Raw genomic sequence first — 19,438 nt, forward strand, 5'->3', positions numbered from 1 at the left:
AATTAAGAAGTTATATACTAAGAAAAAAAATTAGGTTTTTCTTTTTCAGTTTTATATTTGTGATTTTTAGATTTTAATGAAAATTTCACTATGCCAGAGAACCAAAACTAGTCGATGTGATTTGGTGTTAGTTTATTTCCGTTATTGATAATTTATTATAATGATTTTTTAATTTTGGTTTATTTTGTATAATTTCATTTATTATTCACATTAAACATTTAAAAATTTAAAAATTTTATGTCTTGATTTTTTTAGATGTCATAACTATTATCTTGTTAAACAAAATTATAAATAGTCTAAATTATTTTTTGATATTTTGTATATCAAATGAAAATAAAAATATAGAAATTAAAGTTAAGCATTTTCTAAATGTTATTAAACATAAAAATATACATATCCAAACTATTATTTTATGTTTATAAAAATATTTAGAAAATATTAAACTTTAATTTTTATATTTTTATTTACATAGTTGATATATTATTATATAATAAAATTTATTTATTTATTAACCCCCGGTTCGCCCGCGGTCGATCCAGTGACCCATCGACCCGGTAATTCGTCCGGTTCAGTGTCCGGGTCGGGTTTAAAAACATTGGGAATACGATACTAGCGTATATTTAAGGCAACAAACGATTGGGCCTGGGCCTCAACTAAGCCTAAGATTGTCTAACTGGTTGTCTGTCAGTGCACAGAAAAAAAAACATTTAAGAATTTGGTTGGAAAGCTTAGGCACCGGGAATGCCCTTCAGGTTCGGAGTGGTTTTTTCGGGTTTCATCTATTTTGGTACTAAATACATAAGACCTATTCATATATTTATACGTTTTTGGATCGGGTTCATCTGAGTTCTGGTAATTTGTTTAAATTCAAATTGGTGATCTTGAATAATGAACAAGAGTACATTAAAAGTTTGATAGGGAGTCAATATTCAACGAGGGTCTATGTATGAAAGTGGATTCAAAAGAGTTACAAATTTTGTAAAATTAGGTCGTAGGAGAAACCTTTAACACTGATTTCTTGAGTTCATTGTATCGATCATGTTGATAATCCACAAGAATGCATACTTTGATTCTCTTCTCTTCCCTTAAGCTCAGAAATTCAATTTCTCGTCCCTTTGCACTCGTCTCAAGGCTCAAGCTCTTTGATTCTCGCTTCAAATTTGGTTACAACTTTTTGCTAGGCTCAATTTATCTGTTCCTTGTTCTGCAAGTTTCTTCTCTAGCTCAGATAATTTCTCCAACAGCAAAGATTCTTTAGCTTTTCTGCATTCTAGCTTTGCGGCCAAAGTTTCTAAGTCGCTCTTCTTCTCACGCATTTAATTCCTTGCTGTATCAATCTCTTTCCCTAATCTACCAACTCTGTTTGTTTCTCTATTATAAGCTCAAAACTATTATAAGCTCAAAATGTGAAATGATTTACTAGTCGCTGCATTTAAAATGATCTATAGACTAATCTTCTCGTTTCTCACCACTAAACACCATTAACTCTAAAATTTAGAACTGTAATTGATAATTTATTTTCCATTTTGCTATGGAAAACTAAAAAACTGAGAATGTTTCAATGTTTAAATATTGTTTTTAAATTAACAGACAAATATAAAGTGAAACTCTAAATTCTAAACATAAAACCATTAAAACTAAATCATAAACCCCAAAGGTATAAAAATACAAGTTTTGAAACTCTTAAGCCTTCAAAGGGATGTAAGTTTTATGATTAGAATTACAGATTCAACCCAAACTAGATTATGACCCGCGATTAAGCGGAAATAATTTTTAACAAAATAGAATTTAAAGATAAATATATTTTAACTTTTAATAAGTGAAGTTTAAACATTTTAATTTTAGTGAATTTGAAAACAATATAATTAAATTATTTTTATTAAATATGAAAATTATATTACATAATTTTGTTTTTAAATTATTTCAACCTGTTTGTTATAAATATTTAATAAAACATCTGTAATTGGTTTTATTTATTGTGTGATACATACTTATTTTATAAATTTTAAACTATAAAACTTATTTTATGTCAATTTATTGACTATAATATTTTATTTTTATAAAACTTATTCGATGTCAACTTAAACGAAGCATAATCTCAAATTAATAATTGTATGCTCTTAAGAACAAAAAGAAAGTAAGAAAAAGAATCCAATGAGAAAGCTTTATTAAGTTTAAATGAATGCATTTTATATTTATGAAAATATAAATCAAATAATTTATTAATTCAATGAATTTTACATTAAATGAAATTATTTTTCAGTAACCAAACCCGCGAAAATAGTTATACTGTTTTTTTTTGTTTTTTTCACAAATGAATTGAGTGTTTTAACAAAATCATTGAAAAAAAATAAATAAAAAAGTAATTAAAATGTATGACATAATGTTTTATATTGTTTGGATACAAGAATAATTATTGTGTTGTTGTATTGTTTTGGAAAGAGGGTGATATCTTTTCCGGATAAGGTTGGCTGAGGAATGTTTGGGCTAGACTCTCTCCTCTTAATGCGGAAATGGAAGCGCTACTCTTGGCAATGGAATGCATGAGGAATTTACGTCAATTTTAGGTTACGTTTGCAACGGATTATTCTCAATTGATAAAAATGGTTTCGAAATCAGAAGAATAGTCAGTTTTTGCAAATTATTTGGAAGACATCAAGACCCTGAAAGAAAGTTTCCTCCGATCAAAAATCATCTATGTTCTAAAGACGCAAAATTCAAAGGCGGATAGTCTAGCACGTAGTGTTAGACTATCCTAGGATGCAACCGTATTTCGTCATCTACATGGATGCATATCACCCGGTTTGGTTTACAGAGTCTGTATGAATCTGTATAAGTTGATACAAAAAAATATATATAAACACATTTAGCAGTAGGATAAGGGAGGGAGTATTAATTAATTTGGGTGCCTTCAACTATATAGTAGAAATGTGTATTTAATTAAAAACTTACAAAAAAACGTTGGATCCATGGAAATGATTATGTTTTAATAAAAGAGAAGTAAAAAATAAGTTTTGAAACTCTTAAGCATGAAAAGGATGAGTTTAAGAGTATTACTGGTTTCTTCGCTACCACCCGCAAACACAGCTTTTGCGGTTGGTAGCGGTTGTTGGTGATTCTAACAATCATTCAAACCGCTTTAAACCGCTTCAAACCGTTTCAAACCGCTCTAAACCTCATAAATTCAAAAACTAGTTTCAGCTAGCGTTTGCGGTTGCGGGAATAAATTTTTTTTTTAAACAGTATAAATACAAAAATAAAATATTCAATAAAAAATCAGTAAGCGCTTGGGAAGCAGATAGCATAAAGCCACAACTGCAGCAGTTGGAAGAGTAAACTCTTTTTTTAGATTTAGACATGTTCGATTAATGTTGTATCTGTTCGAGCAGTTGAGATAACCTTAATGTCGATTATAAACTCAATGTTCAAAGCTTCAGAATCTGCAGCTTGAGTTGTAACAGCGGAACATGAACTTGCAAATTATTTGTAGCCTCAGCATAAACAAGAACCTTAGTATGGCAGAGAACATAATCAGAAGCTACTGCTGCATAGTCTATATAACTTTTGCACACTAGTTGTCACAAAAGTTGGATGCTTGTCGTGTTGTATTGGTGCAGACAATGTGTAGCATTGTCATCACGAATCAGGACACCCACATCACTTGCTGACGTCTATTTTCACATTATTCGGTACTTCCTAGTTTGCTTTTTTTGTTTAACTTTCAATATTTTGAATTCGAAATTAATTAAAACATTTTTGAACATTCACTCTCCGTTGCAAATTTTCATCTATTAAGCTTTTTAGCTCACAGAAATATTACTAACATGGTTTTTTGTTTAACCTCTTTTTGTATTTTAAACTCTTTTACAAATATGGTTTCATCTTCTACAAAGATGTATATAGAGTAACTACTCCACTGAACAGTAGAAAACTTAAATCACTTGAAAATCGACACGTCCACGCCTTTTTCTTCGTCATAGAATCCACTGAATTATCTTTTACTCCCACGACTACTTTATAGGTGATAGATCATTGAAACTGTTAAGAAAATAAACTTTATTTAACCAAAAACCAATAATTAACTTCATTATGCAAAAGTTTTAGCTTCTATCTTACCTTTTTCGTCAAGAAACTTAACCATGTAATACTCCAGCCTCCTCAAAACATCCTCCGGCATCGACACCTGAACCCTAATGGCATCATAGTTTCCGGCCACCGGTAAAAATAAACAGTAGATGTCACTCGTCAAAGAGCCCATATACATTGGCTTCCCTTCTCCAAAATCCAACTCCTCTAATCCCAATCTCGCCCATTGTGAAATAACCAAACTGCTTGTGAGGTCTGTTTTTACATTATCCTCCAGTAAGTCTATTGTTGATCTTACATATTCGTCGGTGATTCTCGCTTTCGCGTCTTGTATTAATTTTACCGCGTGGTAAATATTACCATTGACTAGGTCTTGTACTTTGCTCTCGGCGCAAGCTAGCACGAATCCGTTACCATAATACCCTTGGGGAAGTTCTGGAGTCAGCTTTTTCCTCATATTGACAGAGAACAAAAGTTTGACCTCCATGGTCAACGGCAAGTCAAGAGATCGAGCCCAAGAGCACCATGTGTGAGCCGCTAGTGCCTCGAACGTGGTGCATTCTAGCGAGGGAGCGCATATTTTCTTTAAGCGTAGGATAAGGGATGGTGTGAAGGTTAGAGTGGTGGGAGCCAGTGGTTGAGACTGTAAATACTTGCAAATGTTGAAGGTGGAGGTTTTGTTTACGGTGGTCCGGGTGAAACTGGGATGTGAGTGTGTGACATGCGGTGGATCTCGTGGTTCTAACATGTGTCGAGAGTGGAACGGTTGGATGGGAAGCGGAGCACTGGTGGTGTTGGCATGGGCCCATGCATGTAGGAACTGCGATGTGCCGATGCCGTCACAAAGGCAATGATTGATCGCAGTGCAGAGGATCATACCTCCGCAACGGAGATACGTCACCTGTGTCATACATCAACAAATTCATAAGGTTTTCTATGTTTAGCCTTTTTTCTATTGCATTGAATTCAAATAATAGTTTAAGAGCTAATATGAGTCAATGCAAAACCAATATAAGTTAACCCCATAGGTGGTCTACTAGTAGACAAACTTTGAGAAATCGACTAGGTTCGAATCAACCAAACGATACTAAATATGTGTTGTCATACAGATATGATGTTATAATTTGGACATCATTTGAATATCTAGAGAAAAGTCTGAAGATTGGTCTGGGATTTTCAATAGGTTCGGAATACCCGTAGTTTAATTAAAAAAAAACAATACAAGTTCATCCCCTGCTAAATTAAAATATCGAATTATGACCTCTTAAACATTTATTAAGTGATTTAAGAGTTTTAGTCACTAGATTAACTTATTATATATTAAAACATTACAAATTCGTATAACGTATTTGAAATACAAGTCATAGCATCAGTTGAACACACTTGTAAAATAAACTAGGCAAGTATCTTCTTTGTTACCAAGAAACGAAAAGGAGTAATATAGAACCATAGATAGATCGACATGTTATATATTCTCTATGTGCCCTTCTTTTTTTTATCCATGAGATCTCCTTTTTGATATATTATTGTTATTCTGATGACATTTATCAAATCTATTTATTAAAGTTCACATATTTTAAGGAAAAATGTGGTAGGAAATTAAAAGACTTTATATCATTCAGACATCAAATGCATTATGCACAGCCTAAAAAATATGCATTTCTTATTTGAAAAGAATAAAGTAGCCGAATCAATTTAGGAGTCAGGAAAAAAATAACCAATATAAACTGTTAGTTTTATTTCTTGAGGATCATATACATCTGGATTTTTTTGTTTTGTTTTACTAGCGGATCCATCCAACTTTATGACATCTAAATTATTCGAGCTATGTTTATACACTAATACCCATCAAAAAGGAATAAATGGTCTATTTACAAAGTATCAAATAATATGTATGGAAACGTTTTAAGTTTATGCATGATTTTGATATCGAAATCAAGTTTCTAAGCAAGAAAAATAAATAATAATTGAAATACGAGGATAAAAGGAGGAAAAGGAACCTGTATGATAAGAGGAGGGATATCCAAGAAACCTGTAGCTTGAACCTTAAACAAGAGCTTCCTCCAAGAGGTTTTTGGTTTGCGTGAAATTTCAAGAAACTCTTGACGAGTTATATCCATGGAAGCTTCTGCGAAAACTGCCCCCTCCCCATTACAGTCAACCTCGAGCTTGGTCTTGTCAGCGGAGACCTTGATCCGACCAGCGAACGGGTAGTAATCGACTAGAACCCTAGATAGAGAATCTTTGAGGGTTAGAGAGGAAGGAGACTTTTGGAAAAGGTAGAGGTACTTGATAGAGAATCTGAGAAAATGATGGTCGTCGAGGTTGGAAAGGTAGAGAGTGTGATTTGGCGTGGGAGAAGATGGAGTGATTAAGGTTGGTTGCTTTCCCTCGTACAAGCAATCTGGAAGTTCTTGCATCTTCCACTTTTTTTCTTGTTTGTCTTTTGAGAGAGAAAGAGAGATAGAGATGGTGGAAATGGAAATTGGAAAGATAAGTAGTGGTATTATAACTTGGAATCCTCTTAGACATGCAGGGTCAGCCCTCAAATATATAGATGCTGTTTTAAACTATACAAATTTACAATCTAAAGATTTTATAGAGTAGTAAATATATGTAGAGTAAATATATAAAATAAATTACTGATCGGGTGTTTGGGCCGAATCACAACTAATCATCCAGAAGAACAGTTTCCACAAATAGTTCAGCTTCAGATTTTCAAATGAGGCGTAAAACAGTATCCAGTATGTCTTCTGGTCAAACAAATAATAACTTAGTTTTTGTGGAGTTCATATTCTAGAACCGAGGGGTTTCGGCCTTGCCCTCATGACAATATACATACAACCCCTAAACTATTAGAAAGAATGCACAGAAAAACAATGTTTATTTGACTGACTCATGTGTTAATAGTCTACGTGATGGATGGGATTTTGAAAAGCCGGAAGGATTCACCAGAATATCTTTAGTCGTGGTGGTGGGAACCGGAATATGGGCCGGAAGTTTAACTAATCAGCACCCATAACAATCTAGTGGTCGGAGAAGAAATTGGATTCTTTTGTGGGACCTTTGGTGCAATACCTCAGTCATGGATTGTTAGTAGGGGTGTTCAATCCGGATATCGGTTCGGTTTCGGTTCGGTTTTTTTCGGTTTTCGGTATTTCGGTTAGTAAAATATAACTACCATTCTAAATCCATATTTACTTCGGTTCGGTTCGGTTTATATACTGTCGGTATTCGGTTTATTCGGTTTTATACCAAAAAACATAATTATTTTGTTTGAGATCATATTATATGAATTTTAGAGTCATATTGTCAACACAATCATTTATTAAAAATATATTACATGTTCAAATAGATGAACAAAAAAGTAAAAATGCTTCTACCATCAAATAAAATAATCAATTCTATAACTAAAATCAAAACTTAAAATTTTGAAAATAAAAATATGAAACAAAACAGAAACATAAAAGAAAAGTTTTTTCACTCTTCCATATTTAGTGTTCATTAAAGTCATGTTTTTTCAATTGAAAATTTCCCATTAATTATTGTCCATCAAATTTATAATCTTCATATTAATTAAGTGCATACTAAAATAAATCAAAAATATCAAAAAAAACTTAGAAAATAAGATGTATGAATTGCGATGTATTGTTATTTAGTTATAGTTCAAGTGTTTTACAAATTAAGGTTTTTTATTACTATAAAATTATGGTAATAGTTATTAACACAAATTTAACTTATGTAACAAATAGATTTTCATGTATTGTTTTAAAATAGATACATATTTACATGTTTCTACTTTTAATCGGTTTTGTTCGGTTTATTCGGTTTAATCGGTTATATACCAAACCATATCCAAATCCTACGGTTTTTATAAAATTATATCCATTCGGTTTATATGGTATATACCAAAACCAAACCATACTGTCTATTTCGGTTCGGTTCGGTTCGGTACGGTTCGGTTTTACCATATTGAACAGCCCTAATTGTTAGGCAGGATATATCAAAACATTGTTTAATGGTGGTGATTGGAACACTTTTTGATAATACTTTGAGAAGATTAGATACAATGGTCCCAAAGTATGTCAGGACTCAATCATTGGTAAATTTTCATTATTAATTTTTCCAGCTACACCACTTCGTTGCTACTTAAGATAATAATGGGTTTAAGATTTAGAGCATCTCCAATGGTGTTACCCACCATTGGAGTCCTTAGCCTTAGTTTAATATTTTTTTTTTGAATATTTAAGGACTCTAATCCCAAATCTTGGTCCAATGGTGTTATCCGTTTTGGAATTCTTAGCCAAAAAAAAAATTAAATTTTAAAACAATAAAATTAAAAAAATTTATTTATTAAAAGACAAAATAGAAACATACAACAATTAAACATTTTAATCATTACCAAACTTGTTCCAAATATTTTGAATCAAATCAAATTTCAGTTGTTCATGTATATGTGGGTCACGAACTTGACTACGTATTTCAAGCATAGTACGGAGATTTGAAGGCTTACGAGTAAATGACATATCCACCTCTGAACTTCTACTCGACTCGCCTTCTTCAAACTCTGATATATCACACTGAGCGTATCCATTGCGTTCATTTTTCACTATCATATTATGGAGTATGATACATGTTCGCATAACCATCTCTATTTGTCTTTTGTCCCACAAAATAGCCGAGTTTTTAACTATTGCAAATCGAGCTTGCAATACTCCAAAAGCACGCTCCACATATTTTCGGGTTGACTATTGAGCTTTCGCAAATAACTGTTCTTCAGAACTTTGAGGGTTTGAGATAGATTGGATAAATGTAGACCATTTTGGATATATACCGTCTGTGAGGTAGTAAGGCAAACCATACTGGTGTCTGTTGACCACGTATTGTACCCTTGGAGCTCGACCTTGTAAAAGGTCATCAAAAACAGGTGATCGATCGAGGACGTTAATATCGTTTAAGGTACCTGGAGGAACAAAAAAAGCATGCCATATCCAAAGATCTTGTGAAGCTACAGCCTCCAGGACAATTGTTGGCTTTCCTGATCCACGTGTGAACTGTCCTTTCCAGGCGGTTGGGCAATTTTTCCACTCACAATGCATACAGTCGATGCTTCCTATCATCTCAGGAAAGCCGCGTATCTCTCCAATATCGTGGAGTCGCTGAAGATCCTCTGGAGTGGGCCTTCGTAGATACTCATTTCCAAATAACAGGATTACGCCTTCTGTGAAATTAGATAAACATGAAAGTGCCGTGCTTTCACCAAGTCAGAGATATTCGTCTACGGCGTCAGCCGCACAGCCGTAAGCAAGCATACGAATTGCTGCCGTACACTTTTGTAGTGGAGATAGACCTAATCTTCCGGTAGCATCTCTTCTTTGTTGAAAGAATGGAAAAGTTTCTGAGAGGCGATCGACAATACGCATGAATACAACTTTGTTCATGTGGAAACAGCGTCTAAATAAATGAGGCGGATATGTTGGATTTTCACTGAAGTAGTCATTCCATAGACGGGTATGGCCCTCTTCTCGGTTTCGTTCGACATATGCACGTTTACTCTGTTTTTTCTAGGGTTGTTTACGATGTTGGTGTATGTATCTTCAAAATATTCATCAAAAGCCTCATCCAAAACCGCATCTAATCTTCGATCAACTTCATCGGCCATAATTGGCTATCTTTCCTTTTAAAAAAAGAATTAATTTACTAATCGGGTTTATGAAGCATGTTTAACTTTTAAAAAAAATAATTACTAATCAGGTTTATTTATCAAGTTTAGAGTTTTAAAAATAAAGAAAATACTAATCAAACTTGTGTAGATCATGTTTATAGTTTAAAAAAAAATACAAATCAAATTCAGAGTTTTTATCAAATTAAGAGTTTAACTCATGAGATGGTTGATGCCTTTAATAATGTCAAATTAAGAGTTTGAATATCCAATGACTATAAATGAAAACAACAAAACATGAAATTGATTCAATTAAGTAGTTACCAAAGTGTGGAGAGTTTGTAGTGTCGCGAGTATGTCTACTGACGGTATGGTTGATCGATCACTAAACCGGACGTAAGTGGTGGAGAGTGGCGCAACAGAGTGTGGAGAGTTTGGAGTGTCGGTTGATGCCTTTGATATGTTTATAAAAGAAAGTGTGTAGAGTGAACGATGAGATAGTAGTACAGAATGTGGAAGAAGAGAAAAGAAATTTCATACATCCAGTTTCATGTTTGAGTACAAGAAGAGGAAGACTACAACCCGACTTATAAAGCCAACTTCGATACATAAAGCAACAAAATAAAACCACCACCCGTGACTACATTCTGACTTGGAACTACCCGTGAGTCTGGACATACACAAACATAAAAATAAAACCCGTGACTTGGTTCTGACTTGATTCAAGACTACCCGTGACATTCAGAAACGTAAAACTTGGAAGAGACATCATCTGTTGTCTTCAACTGGAACATGTCTTGCTCTTCACCTGAAACAAAGAAAATGACATGAGTAAGTAAGTTAAGTAAATCAATCTTCTAATGCAAACATCACTAAAGCTAACAAACCATAATTCACGACAGTATTTCAGCCAACAGTTTATTTTTCAGTGCTGCTTCCATCTCAGAGAGTGGCTCGGGCTTTTCTAGCAAACTTTGTAACAAACTATGCTTAGAGATTTCCTTTTTCGTCGCCAACAGGCCTTCTATCTTGGTTAGTTCTTCTTCTTTTCCAGTTTTCTTCCTCTTACCTGCGGCCTTAGCAGCCTTAACCCCTACCGGTCTAGCTTCTGGCTCTGGCACTGGCAGTGGAGAATCCATAGTTTTCCGCTTATCCTTGTCCTTCTCCAGAAAGGTGGAGCACCATTTGACGTCATGTCTAAGCTCCCTCCACGCGTGTTCCAAGTTGAACTTCATGTGATGGTCACTGTTGAAGATCTCCAATGCAGCCTTCATCACATCGTTCTCATTTTGCCCGCTTCTCTACTCTCTCAGGGCCAAGTCGTAGCAGCCAGAAAACTTACACACCAATTCGTTGATCCGAGCTCATCTTTGCTTGCATTGGCCTAGTTCTCTTGGCACTGTCCCAACCAGGAGAGGACTGTTGTTGTAGTAATATACAATCCTCTTCCAGAAGGCAAGACCTTTTTGTTCGTTACTCACAATTGCATCCTTGCTGGTGTTGAGCCAAGCACCAACGAGGACTAAATCCTCTTTGACAGACCACTTTCTTCTCTCTTTCACAGTTGACTCTTGCGGAGATTGAGTACTAAAGAAGGGAGTTTCTAAAGACTCAAGGTCAACTGAGTCTTGGCTCGCTAAAAGGTTAACAAAACTAGAGGAAGTTGCCATTTGGGAATAAGTAATTGTGATTCTACAGCGACTAACCAGTAGGATTAAATAGGGGATTCTACAATTACTCCTAGTAGAAAACAGTCTTATCAAAACAGCTAGCTATAATTTAATGAAATGGTTCTTTGCAAAATGCAGTTACGGTCAATTAAATGGTGGTTTAGTATGCATTTATAGCTACAACATGACTTTTAATTACTAGTATGCAATGACATATACTCAAGCATTTTGATTACTCAAAGAAATGAGGGTTGGAAGTTGTTTGTACATTACCTTCTAAAGGTCAGACAGTCGCATTTTCATCCTCTGAACCTCTTCCTGAAGCTCTTCCTGAACAGACATGAGACAAAAGAGTCTAAATTTTTTCAAGAAAATATGAACAAAAATAAGATGAAGAAGGAACGACACTAACCAGGCTCTCTGTTACGACGTTGTCCTTCTCTGCAACCCACTTGAACATGACCACCATACATATTAGGAATACTACACTAACCAACACACAAACAAGCAATGGATAGCCATTTGCAATCCCGGTTTTCTTCTTAGCTAACTCCCCCACAATCTTCTCAACCTTAACCAGCTTCTCGTCACTCTCATAAGCTTGATCCTTAAGCTCCCTAAGTTGTCTCTGCTAGTCACGCAACTCCTCCATGACCGCCACATCCCACCATTTCCACACATGGCAGTCTCCATCATCCGTGTTCGAACAACTGAAGTACCTTCTCCCTGGATCTTTGCTTGTGTAAGAAGTTTTAACAACTGCCTCACTACCACAGTAGCAGGTCTTGGGGATTCCATCATCACTCTCAGGTTGAGGAAGGTACTCAACCGCCTCCGCTATGTTGTGCCTACTGTCAGCATCGTCGGAGTATAGACCAGCTTCCGCTTGAAGAAGCGAAGTTATATCTATATCGTACTCCTCTGAAGATGAAGGCTGGCTGCAGCTATAACGACCCATTTTTCTTTACCTGAAAGCAGAGAAACAAAGGCGTTAAAATACGTAAGAGAAGCAAATTACTCCACTGTATACACGTTATCGATTGAAAGCAAACAAAGGCGTTAATGCATTTTCAGACCCTTACCAAAAACTAAAATATCCCCCAATCGATTTAAACCCTTATCATTTTGAAACCAATAATTTGAAATAAAATAATCCACGATTCGATTCAAAAAAAACCGTTTTCGAACCCCAAATCCGAACCCTAATTTGCGAAAAATTGCATAAATCGATTGAAACCCCAAATCTGAACCCTAATTTGCGAGGAATACAACTTGAAACCTAGCGTAAATCAATAAATCAATGAGAGAACCTTTTGATTTACCTTCGATTGCACCGACAACCCTTCGATTAACCTCTTTATCGTCGAGAACCCTTCGATTAGTGTTCTTCACCTTCGAGAGCAAAATCGCCTTTGTCGCCTCCTCTGGTTTTTTTTTCGTGTTGAGAATAAATGAAAAGAAGACGCGAGACCCTTCACTCAACGCACCAAATGCGTGTGCCGCGTCACTAAGGATCACCCCAATTTGATCCTTAATTACGGACCATTCCTTAATTTATTTGCCCTTTTTACTAATATTATATTAATTAAACTTAAGGATTAACTCCTAAAGATTGTGCTAAAACCGCCGTTGCGGATGGTCTTATATTCACCAATAATTGATAATGGGACTCCATACGACAAAACTTTGAGCACCATTATCCCGGTCTTTTAAGAGGGTCTCTTACACTTATTAAGATTAAAAAAACATGAAAAATATCAATAATCCTGAAGACGTCTCTTAATCAGGGACAAGAAGAGACGTCTCTTGTGATTCCTCTTCCTCCCTCTTCACCTTCTTCAGAACTTCATCCCACTCTCATCTCTATCTCTCTCCCGACTTGTGAAATCCGTAGGTTTCGAATCCAAGTCTCCTCCGTCGCCCGGACTTTGGATTGGGCTCAGCAAGACGGGGACGAAAGTGGAGACGTGAGCGCATCGGTCCACCGTCGCCGGTACACTGAATTGTCCTAAGCGGTATGGAGACATGGCGAACCGTAGAGTCTCGAGCCGTACCCGTAAGGTTGCTACGAAGATGGCGGCAGCTCTTACAAGCACCGACAATCGAACCCAGGTGTGTTGTCTGATTTTCGAAATCACTTTTTGATTTTTTTTTTCCTTGGCAATGAGACTTCATTTGTGTTTGGTTGATTCTAGGCTGCTATAGCTAGGCTGGAGGCTTTAGAGAACGACAATGGAGCCCTAGAGGTGGTTGATTTGAACGACGATGAAAAAGCATCTCTCCACGAAGAATATGATCTCGGTTAGCCTTGGCTATGCTCTTTGAGCAAGCTGGTACTGTTTAAATAGCTGAGGTGAATATGTTTTTTTGAACCTTTCTTGGTTGCTTGCTTTTTCTACTTGTTCAATAGCATTGCTTCAAGGTCATGTATGTTCTCTGTGCATTGGTAATTTGCATCAAATGGGAGTCAAAATGAGATAAAGTTAAGTTCGAGAGAATTGTTGAAGTGATTAGAATTGTGTGAATTGAGTTGGTATAAGCCTCAGCGTATGCATTTTTGTTCACTATGCATTGGTTTAAGGTCTTGTGTGTTCTGTGCATTGCAATTTATACTCTTTTCCCTTAGCTTCCTTTCCAATAGTGGCTGTATGATGTGTCCCGCTCTCTCTTTTATATATAGGGGAATTGCTCCTGAACAAACATTTGCTTTCCAATATTGGTATGTTATCTACTCTCACAATGAACAAACATTTGCTTTCTTTTTCACTGGTTAATACAACTCATTAGTCTGTTAAAGCTTCCTTTGATCTCTATTCTGGTTCAAGTTCTGCAGCTGCAACATACCTAACCCGCTGAGCAAGACGTCTCCCACCAAGCGCACAATCAGGATCATTGAAAGCATAAGAGACACTAACTGAGCAATTGGAGTTCAGTTGCCTTATTTTTGGGGGGAAGGTACCTGAGCAGTGTGGTCGCGGGCTGCTTGTGTGAGGAGACTTCGAGCTTGTCTTCTCCACTTGGTACATACGTTCTTTTATGTTCCTTTAGAAACTTGTATGTTTTTGTAAGTACTAGTATTCACATGTCTTAAAAATTTGTATAAATGAAACTAGTATTATTTAAGAAAAAGTTTAAGTTTAATAAGAAAAATCAAAAATTTGCTGTTTAATTAAAAAACTTTTTTTTAAAAAACTCTTAAATAAGAGACTTGCAATGGAGCACTTAAATTTTCGGATCTCTTCATCTAGTCTCTTAATTCACTTTTACAATTAAAAAGTAATAAAAAAAATAAGAGATCCATTTAGGGTGTCTAGGATAATGGTGCTCTTAGAGCAGGTACAATGGTGTACCTCTGAGCTCGATAACCTAGATAGATTTTTAAAATTATTTTAATTTTTTTTTAGTTAAAAAAAAAACCAATCGCGGGGTTTCACGTGGCGGTGGAATACGCGCACAGTAACAAACCTGATCCTATTTTGACAAAAATCCTTAAGTTTAGTGGATCCCACAAAATATTATATTGATTAATAATCCCTAAGGATTTTTGGGTAAGGATCCCATTGGACCTGCTCTTAGAGCATCAGCATTAGTGAACCCCATAGAAGGGGTTCACAAAGTATTTTTTTATTATTATTTTATTTCTGTTTGATTTTTTTTTTTTAAAAAAAATTATTAATCGGACCAATCGCGGGCCGCCACGTGTCGTGGGACCCGCGCTACAGTGATGATCCGGGTTCAGTGCAGTGAACTCCCAAGAGGCAGGTTCATTGTTTTTGTTTATTTTAATATTTTTTTTTTCGAAAACTGTGTGAACTCCCCATGGAGTTCACTGATGCAGATGCTCTCAGGTACCCCTAAAGACCATTGTAAAATATTAAAACTAAAAAAAAATACATTGGTTTTTGTCCCTTTTCCTTACTTATTCACCATAATTCATTGGAGTATATGTGGGTTTGAACTTTGAACTAGGTCAAGACATTTGTAATTAAACTCAAAATCTGAATTGAATCCAAATCTGATTTGATAAATAAAAGCATCCAACCGGATTTTACAATAAAATAGTTTTGACATAAGATATTATCTAAATCAAAGAAGTATATGAAAATAGCTATAGATCCAAACCCAAGTTCTATTTCAAAATGAATGTTCATAACTTAAATAAATAACTAGATATTGATCCGTGCATCCGCAAGGGTGTTTCTTTTAATCTTTTACCTTGTTCAAAATTTATCATACATAATTTTTGGTAATTACTTTTTATTCTTTCCAATATTTTCTCAATGATTAGTATGTTTTATAGTTTATATGCATAAATTTTATTAATTATTTTGAAATGTAAATTGTTTAAATTATTTATATATATATATATATATATATATATATTTATTTATATTTGTCTTGTTGGTTTAACATTGAAATGATAGAGTAACTATTTCAACAAATGAAGCATTTTTACTTGAATTTACTGTGTGGTTTTAAGAGGTTTGACATTTTTGAAAAAAGTAAAAATTGTTTACGCAGACATATTTAGTTGTTATGTGAATTTAATATGCTTTGAAGCTACATATATGAATCTAATGTGCTTTGTTAGTCTGAGTGTGTAGGTTAAGAATAAAACTTAACAAAACATTAACCAAGCCTGATTTACACGTTTAAAAAAAAGAAATATAAGCATTTTAAGTAATTGAAAATTGTTCTTTTTAATTTTAATAGTTTATCATATTTGGTAATTAAGAACAGAGATATAGATTGATAACAATAAAATAGCTTATGAAGAATGTGGTTTACTTTCTTATTATTTTTGTATATTTAGCATTTTATAATTGATATATGTATGTATAAATCGATATGTGGAATGTAAAGCAATGAAAACTGATGTTTTGTATAAGAGTGAAATATTTCATGCTTATTTTAAAGAGATTCGAGATTTTGTTTGAATATCTCAGTTGATTTATGTTTTAATGTTGGTTATTTAATGTTGTTAAATAAAAATAAGACCAATGGCATTTTTTGTAAATATTTAGAAAAAGTCAGGACTAAATATTAATTGTATTTGTGTTTTAATAGATTAGATTAAATATTTAGTCTAATGCTTATTTTTAGTATTTAGTCATATATAAAAATTTAAGTTTTTAATTTATATTAGTTAGTGTTATTTTATTGATTTTAATTTATGGATATTTTAGAAATGAGTTTAGATTCATAATAAATCTTACTTAAATTAATAAAATATATACAAACCCCAAAATGTTATAAGCAGAATCCAAACAAAACTATTACAAAAAAAAAAAGAAAAAAAAAATCAAATGAAAATTACAAAAGTGAACACAAATTTTAAAAATTCAAAAATGTGACACAAACCAGAATATGTATCTTCTTCGAACTCTCGCATACGTAGAATATAGCCCTGTTCGTTTGGTTGCCGCAGGTTTCGGCGTCAGCGTCAGCGGCGGCGGCAGCGTCAATGAGGACAGTTGTTGTTCGTTTCGCAGACGCTGACGCTGTCGCGTATTATATCGCGACCGCAGGTTTTATCGACGTCAGCCGCAGGACGCGGCGTTCAGACGCAGCGTCAGACGCAGCTTCCTGCGTTAACGAAAAGAACAAAAGTTGACGCAGAATGTTGACGCTGCCGCTGCCGCCGGTAACTGCGGCAACCAAACGAACAGCCCTTATATCATCACCCAAATTATTACTCCAACGTTTAGCAGACTGTTCGTCCCTCTCCTCTCATCTCCGAGCCATATTCTAGCCACGTGTCCCACGAACCCCGTTTAACTTTAATCAGATCTCGGCGAGGACGGATCCAAATAGGCGAGCTAGAGTTGATTGAACCCAAGACCTTATTGATTCCAACTCGAGCTTAAAATCCTACGAATGGGTGCTCTTCTGTTGTTCATAATCTGATTTGGAGAATGTGAGTGAGTGAGGAGTTCAACGTAATCCGAGATGCCTTCAATCCGGCGAACTCTCTCTCCGGTGCATGTCGGCGCACCATTCTCCCCCTCGTCGTCTCCTTCTCAGAAGAGTATCAGTAAACACAATAACTCCTCGCACCTCACCACTGATCCCAAAAGCATGGCGGCGACCGTTTTACCAGTTTCTCGCTTTCTTCCTCGTTGGATTCCTACTAGGTCAAACGGAAGAGATCAATCGGTTCAACTTCGAGATCAAACCGAAACGGGAAGAGGTAGCCGTAGATGGAGTAGGTTTCGTGGAGATTGAGAAGAAGGAGGAGGAGATGGGAGTCTGTGGCGAGGAAGCTGATCATTGTGGTGACACCAACGTACAATCGAGCGATGCAAGCGTATTACTTGACCAGGATTGCTCAGACTCTGAGGCTAGTGGAGTCTCCTGTGCTTTGGATAGTGGTGGAGGGCAATGCGGCGTCGTTTGAGACTTCGGAGATTCTGAGAAAGACGGGAGTAATGTATTGCACTTGGTTTGCAAGAGGAACATGGCGAGTTTAAAGGACAAGGGAGTTCACCAGAGGAACACTGCTTTGGAACATATAGAAATTGCATAAGCTCGATGGGGTTGTTTACTTTGCTGATGATGACAATGTCTACTCGCTTGAGCTGTTTCAGAGCTTGAGACAGATCAGGTGAGTTAAATAAAAAAGAGTGAAACTTTGCTTTGCTTTTGAATTGTGGTAATGGATGAGGATATGGTTAGATTGTTGGATTCTGCTGAGAGACTGATTGAATTTTGAGGAGTTCGTTGAGGAGAGCTCTCTTGTCTTCACTTTGTGATTCTCTAGTGTCGTTGGTAGCATACTCGTATGACTCTGTTGTTGAAACAGATATGAATTTGAAGTGTATTATGCACAAAACCTGGACTGTTTACTTTCTATGCTTTGCTGCTTACTCTTCCAAGTGCTCAGTCTATATTTTGTTTGAGAGATTTGTTCATTTCTTGTCATTTGAATAGGGTCTTCTTGTTGAACTTCTCTTTGTCCTGGTCTTGGTCTTGGTCTTCTGACCATTCCCTTCTTTCCATGCTTGTCAATTCTGACGGCATCATAACCAAAGCCTAACTTCTTCTAAAGTATATATGTCCCCCATTTTAATTTGCTATACTTGTCTTTTTTTCTTCTTCTTCTGTGTAGACGATTTGGAACGTGGCCTGTTGCAATGCTTGCGCCAAGCAAAAACAAGACCATCCTTGAGGGTCCAATACTCCAATATGCAACGGAAGTTAAGTCATTGGATGGCACACTAATGAGAAGAGTAAAAGACTACGGAGGTTCCATGTCGATATGTCCGGATTTGCTTTCAACAGCACTATACTCTGGGATCCTAAAAGGTGGAGACGTCCCTTTTCCCATCCAACCCGCCAACTAGACACCACCGTAAAGGAAGGTTTCCAAGTATGAGTTTCTCCTTTTATCTATGGGTGCGGAGTGAACCGTCTGTGTAATCTTATTATAGCATCACAACGTGTGTGTTTCCAAGCAGGAGACAACATTTATAGAGCAGGTGGTGGCAGATGAAATCATGAAAGCGACATGGAAGGTGTTCCACCAGATTGCTCGAGGATCCTGAACTGGCATCTTCACTTGGATGCCGGGGATATCCCTTATCCACAAGGGTGGGTGATCCAGAAGAATCTCTAAGCTTCGCTTATAACTGTGAAATAGTTCGAAGACACAACTTTTGACTGGTAAAGATTTATAGCGTTCTCAACTTTTGAAGTCTTCAGGTGTTCAGGATCAAAACGTGAACATCAAGACACCATTAAATTTGGTGTTTCTTTAGTATGAAATTGAATTACATTTATTGATGATTCCAGAGCATTGTCATCTTCTCTGTGGAATTGATTTCCAAGACATGCGCCTGCACTACGGTCGATTTGATCGTGTCCAGACAACAATGTACAAATTTACGAGATCATATTAAATGTATCCTAGACTTCTTCAAGAACAGTGATTTTGGGTATTGTTGATTCTTATGGTGTCCAAGTGTAATTGAATATTTTACAAATCGATACCCTTTAGGAAGCGATTGTGATGGGCAAATAC

The 19,438-nt window shown here is 35.6% G+C and overlaps 1 protein-coding gene, 1 long non-coding RNA gene and 1 pseudogene across 3 annotated transcripts; 1 reads left to right on the forward strand and 2 right to left on the reverse strand.

Moving 5' to 3' along the window:
- On the reverse strand, window positions 1-7,187 carry LOC103839028 (omega-hydroxypalmitate O-feruloyl transferase-like). Of its 2 annotated transcripts, XM_009115498.2 has the most exons (3): window positions 6,087-7,187; window positions 4,117-4,987; window positions 1-4,038 (listed from the first exon to the last, which is right to left on the reverse strand). In XM_009115498.2, exons 1-3 carry the CDS (start codon window positions 6,504-6,506, stop codon window positions 4,016-4,018), a joined length of 1,314 nt encoding a protein of 437 aa, XP_009113746.1. In that variant the 5' UTR covers window positions 6,507-7,187; the 3' UTR covers window positions 1-4,015. The 2 variants fall into 2 exon arrangements, with proteins under 2 accessions (XP_009113746.1, XP_033136532.1); XM_033280641.1 differs by having other exon boundaries at window positions 1-4,987.
- Window positions 7,188-11,126: 3,939 nt separating this feature from the next.
- LOC117128179 lies at window positions 11,127-13,770 on the reverse strand. Its single transcript, XR_004451386.1, has 2 exons — window positions 12,741-13,770; window positions 11,127-12,386 (listed from the first exon to the last, which is right to left on the reverse strand). It is a non-coding gene; the product is annotated as an uncharacterized LOC117128179 (long non-coding RNA).
- An 8-nt stretch (window positions 13,771-13,778) lies between these two features.
- Window positions 13,779-19,346, forward strand: LOC103839029 (annotated as a pseudogene).
- Window positions 19,347-19,438: the final 92 nt, after the last annotated feature.

Source organism: Brassica rapa, chromosome A09, assembly GCF_000309985.2.
Source record: "Brassica rapa cultivar Chiifu-401-42 chromosome A09, CAAS_Brap_v3.01, whole genome shotgun sequence".
Lineage (NCBI taxonomy): Eukaryota > Viridiplantae > Streptophyta > Magnoliopsida > Brassicales > Brassicaceae > Brassica > Brassica rapa.

Bases quoted from the DNA above. Each gene is read 5' to 3' on its own strand.
- LOC103839028 (XM_033280641.1), bottom strand. From the start codon at position 6,506: ATGCAAGAACTTCCAGATTGCTTGTACGAGGGAAAGCAACCAACCTTA. The intron at 4,988-6,086 runs GTTCCTTTTCCT...TGTATGACACAG, and splicing joins TCCCTCCTCTTATCATACAG to GTGACGTATCTCCGTTGCGG.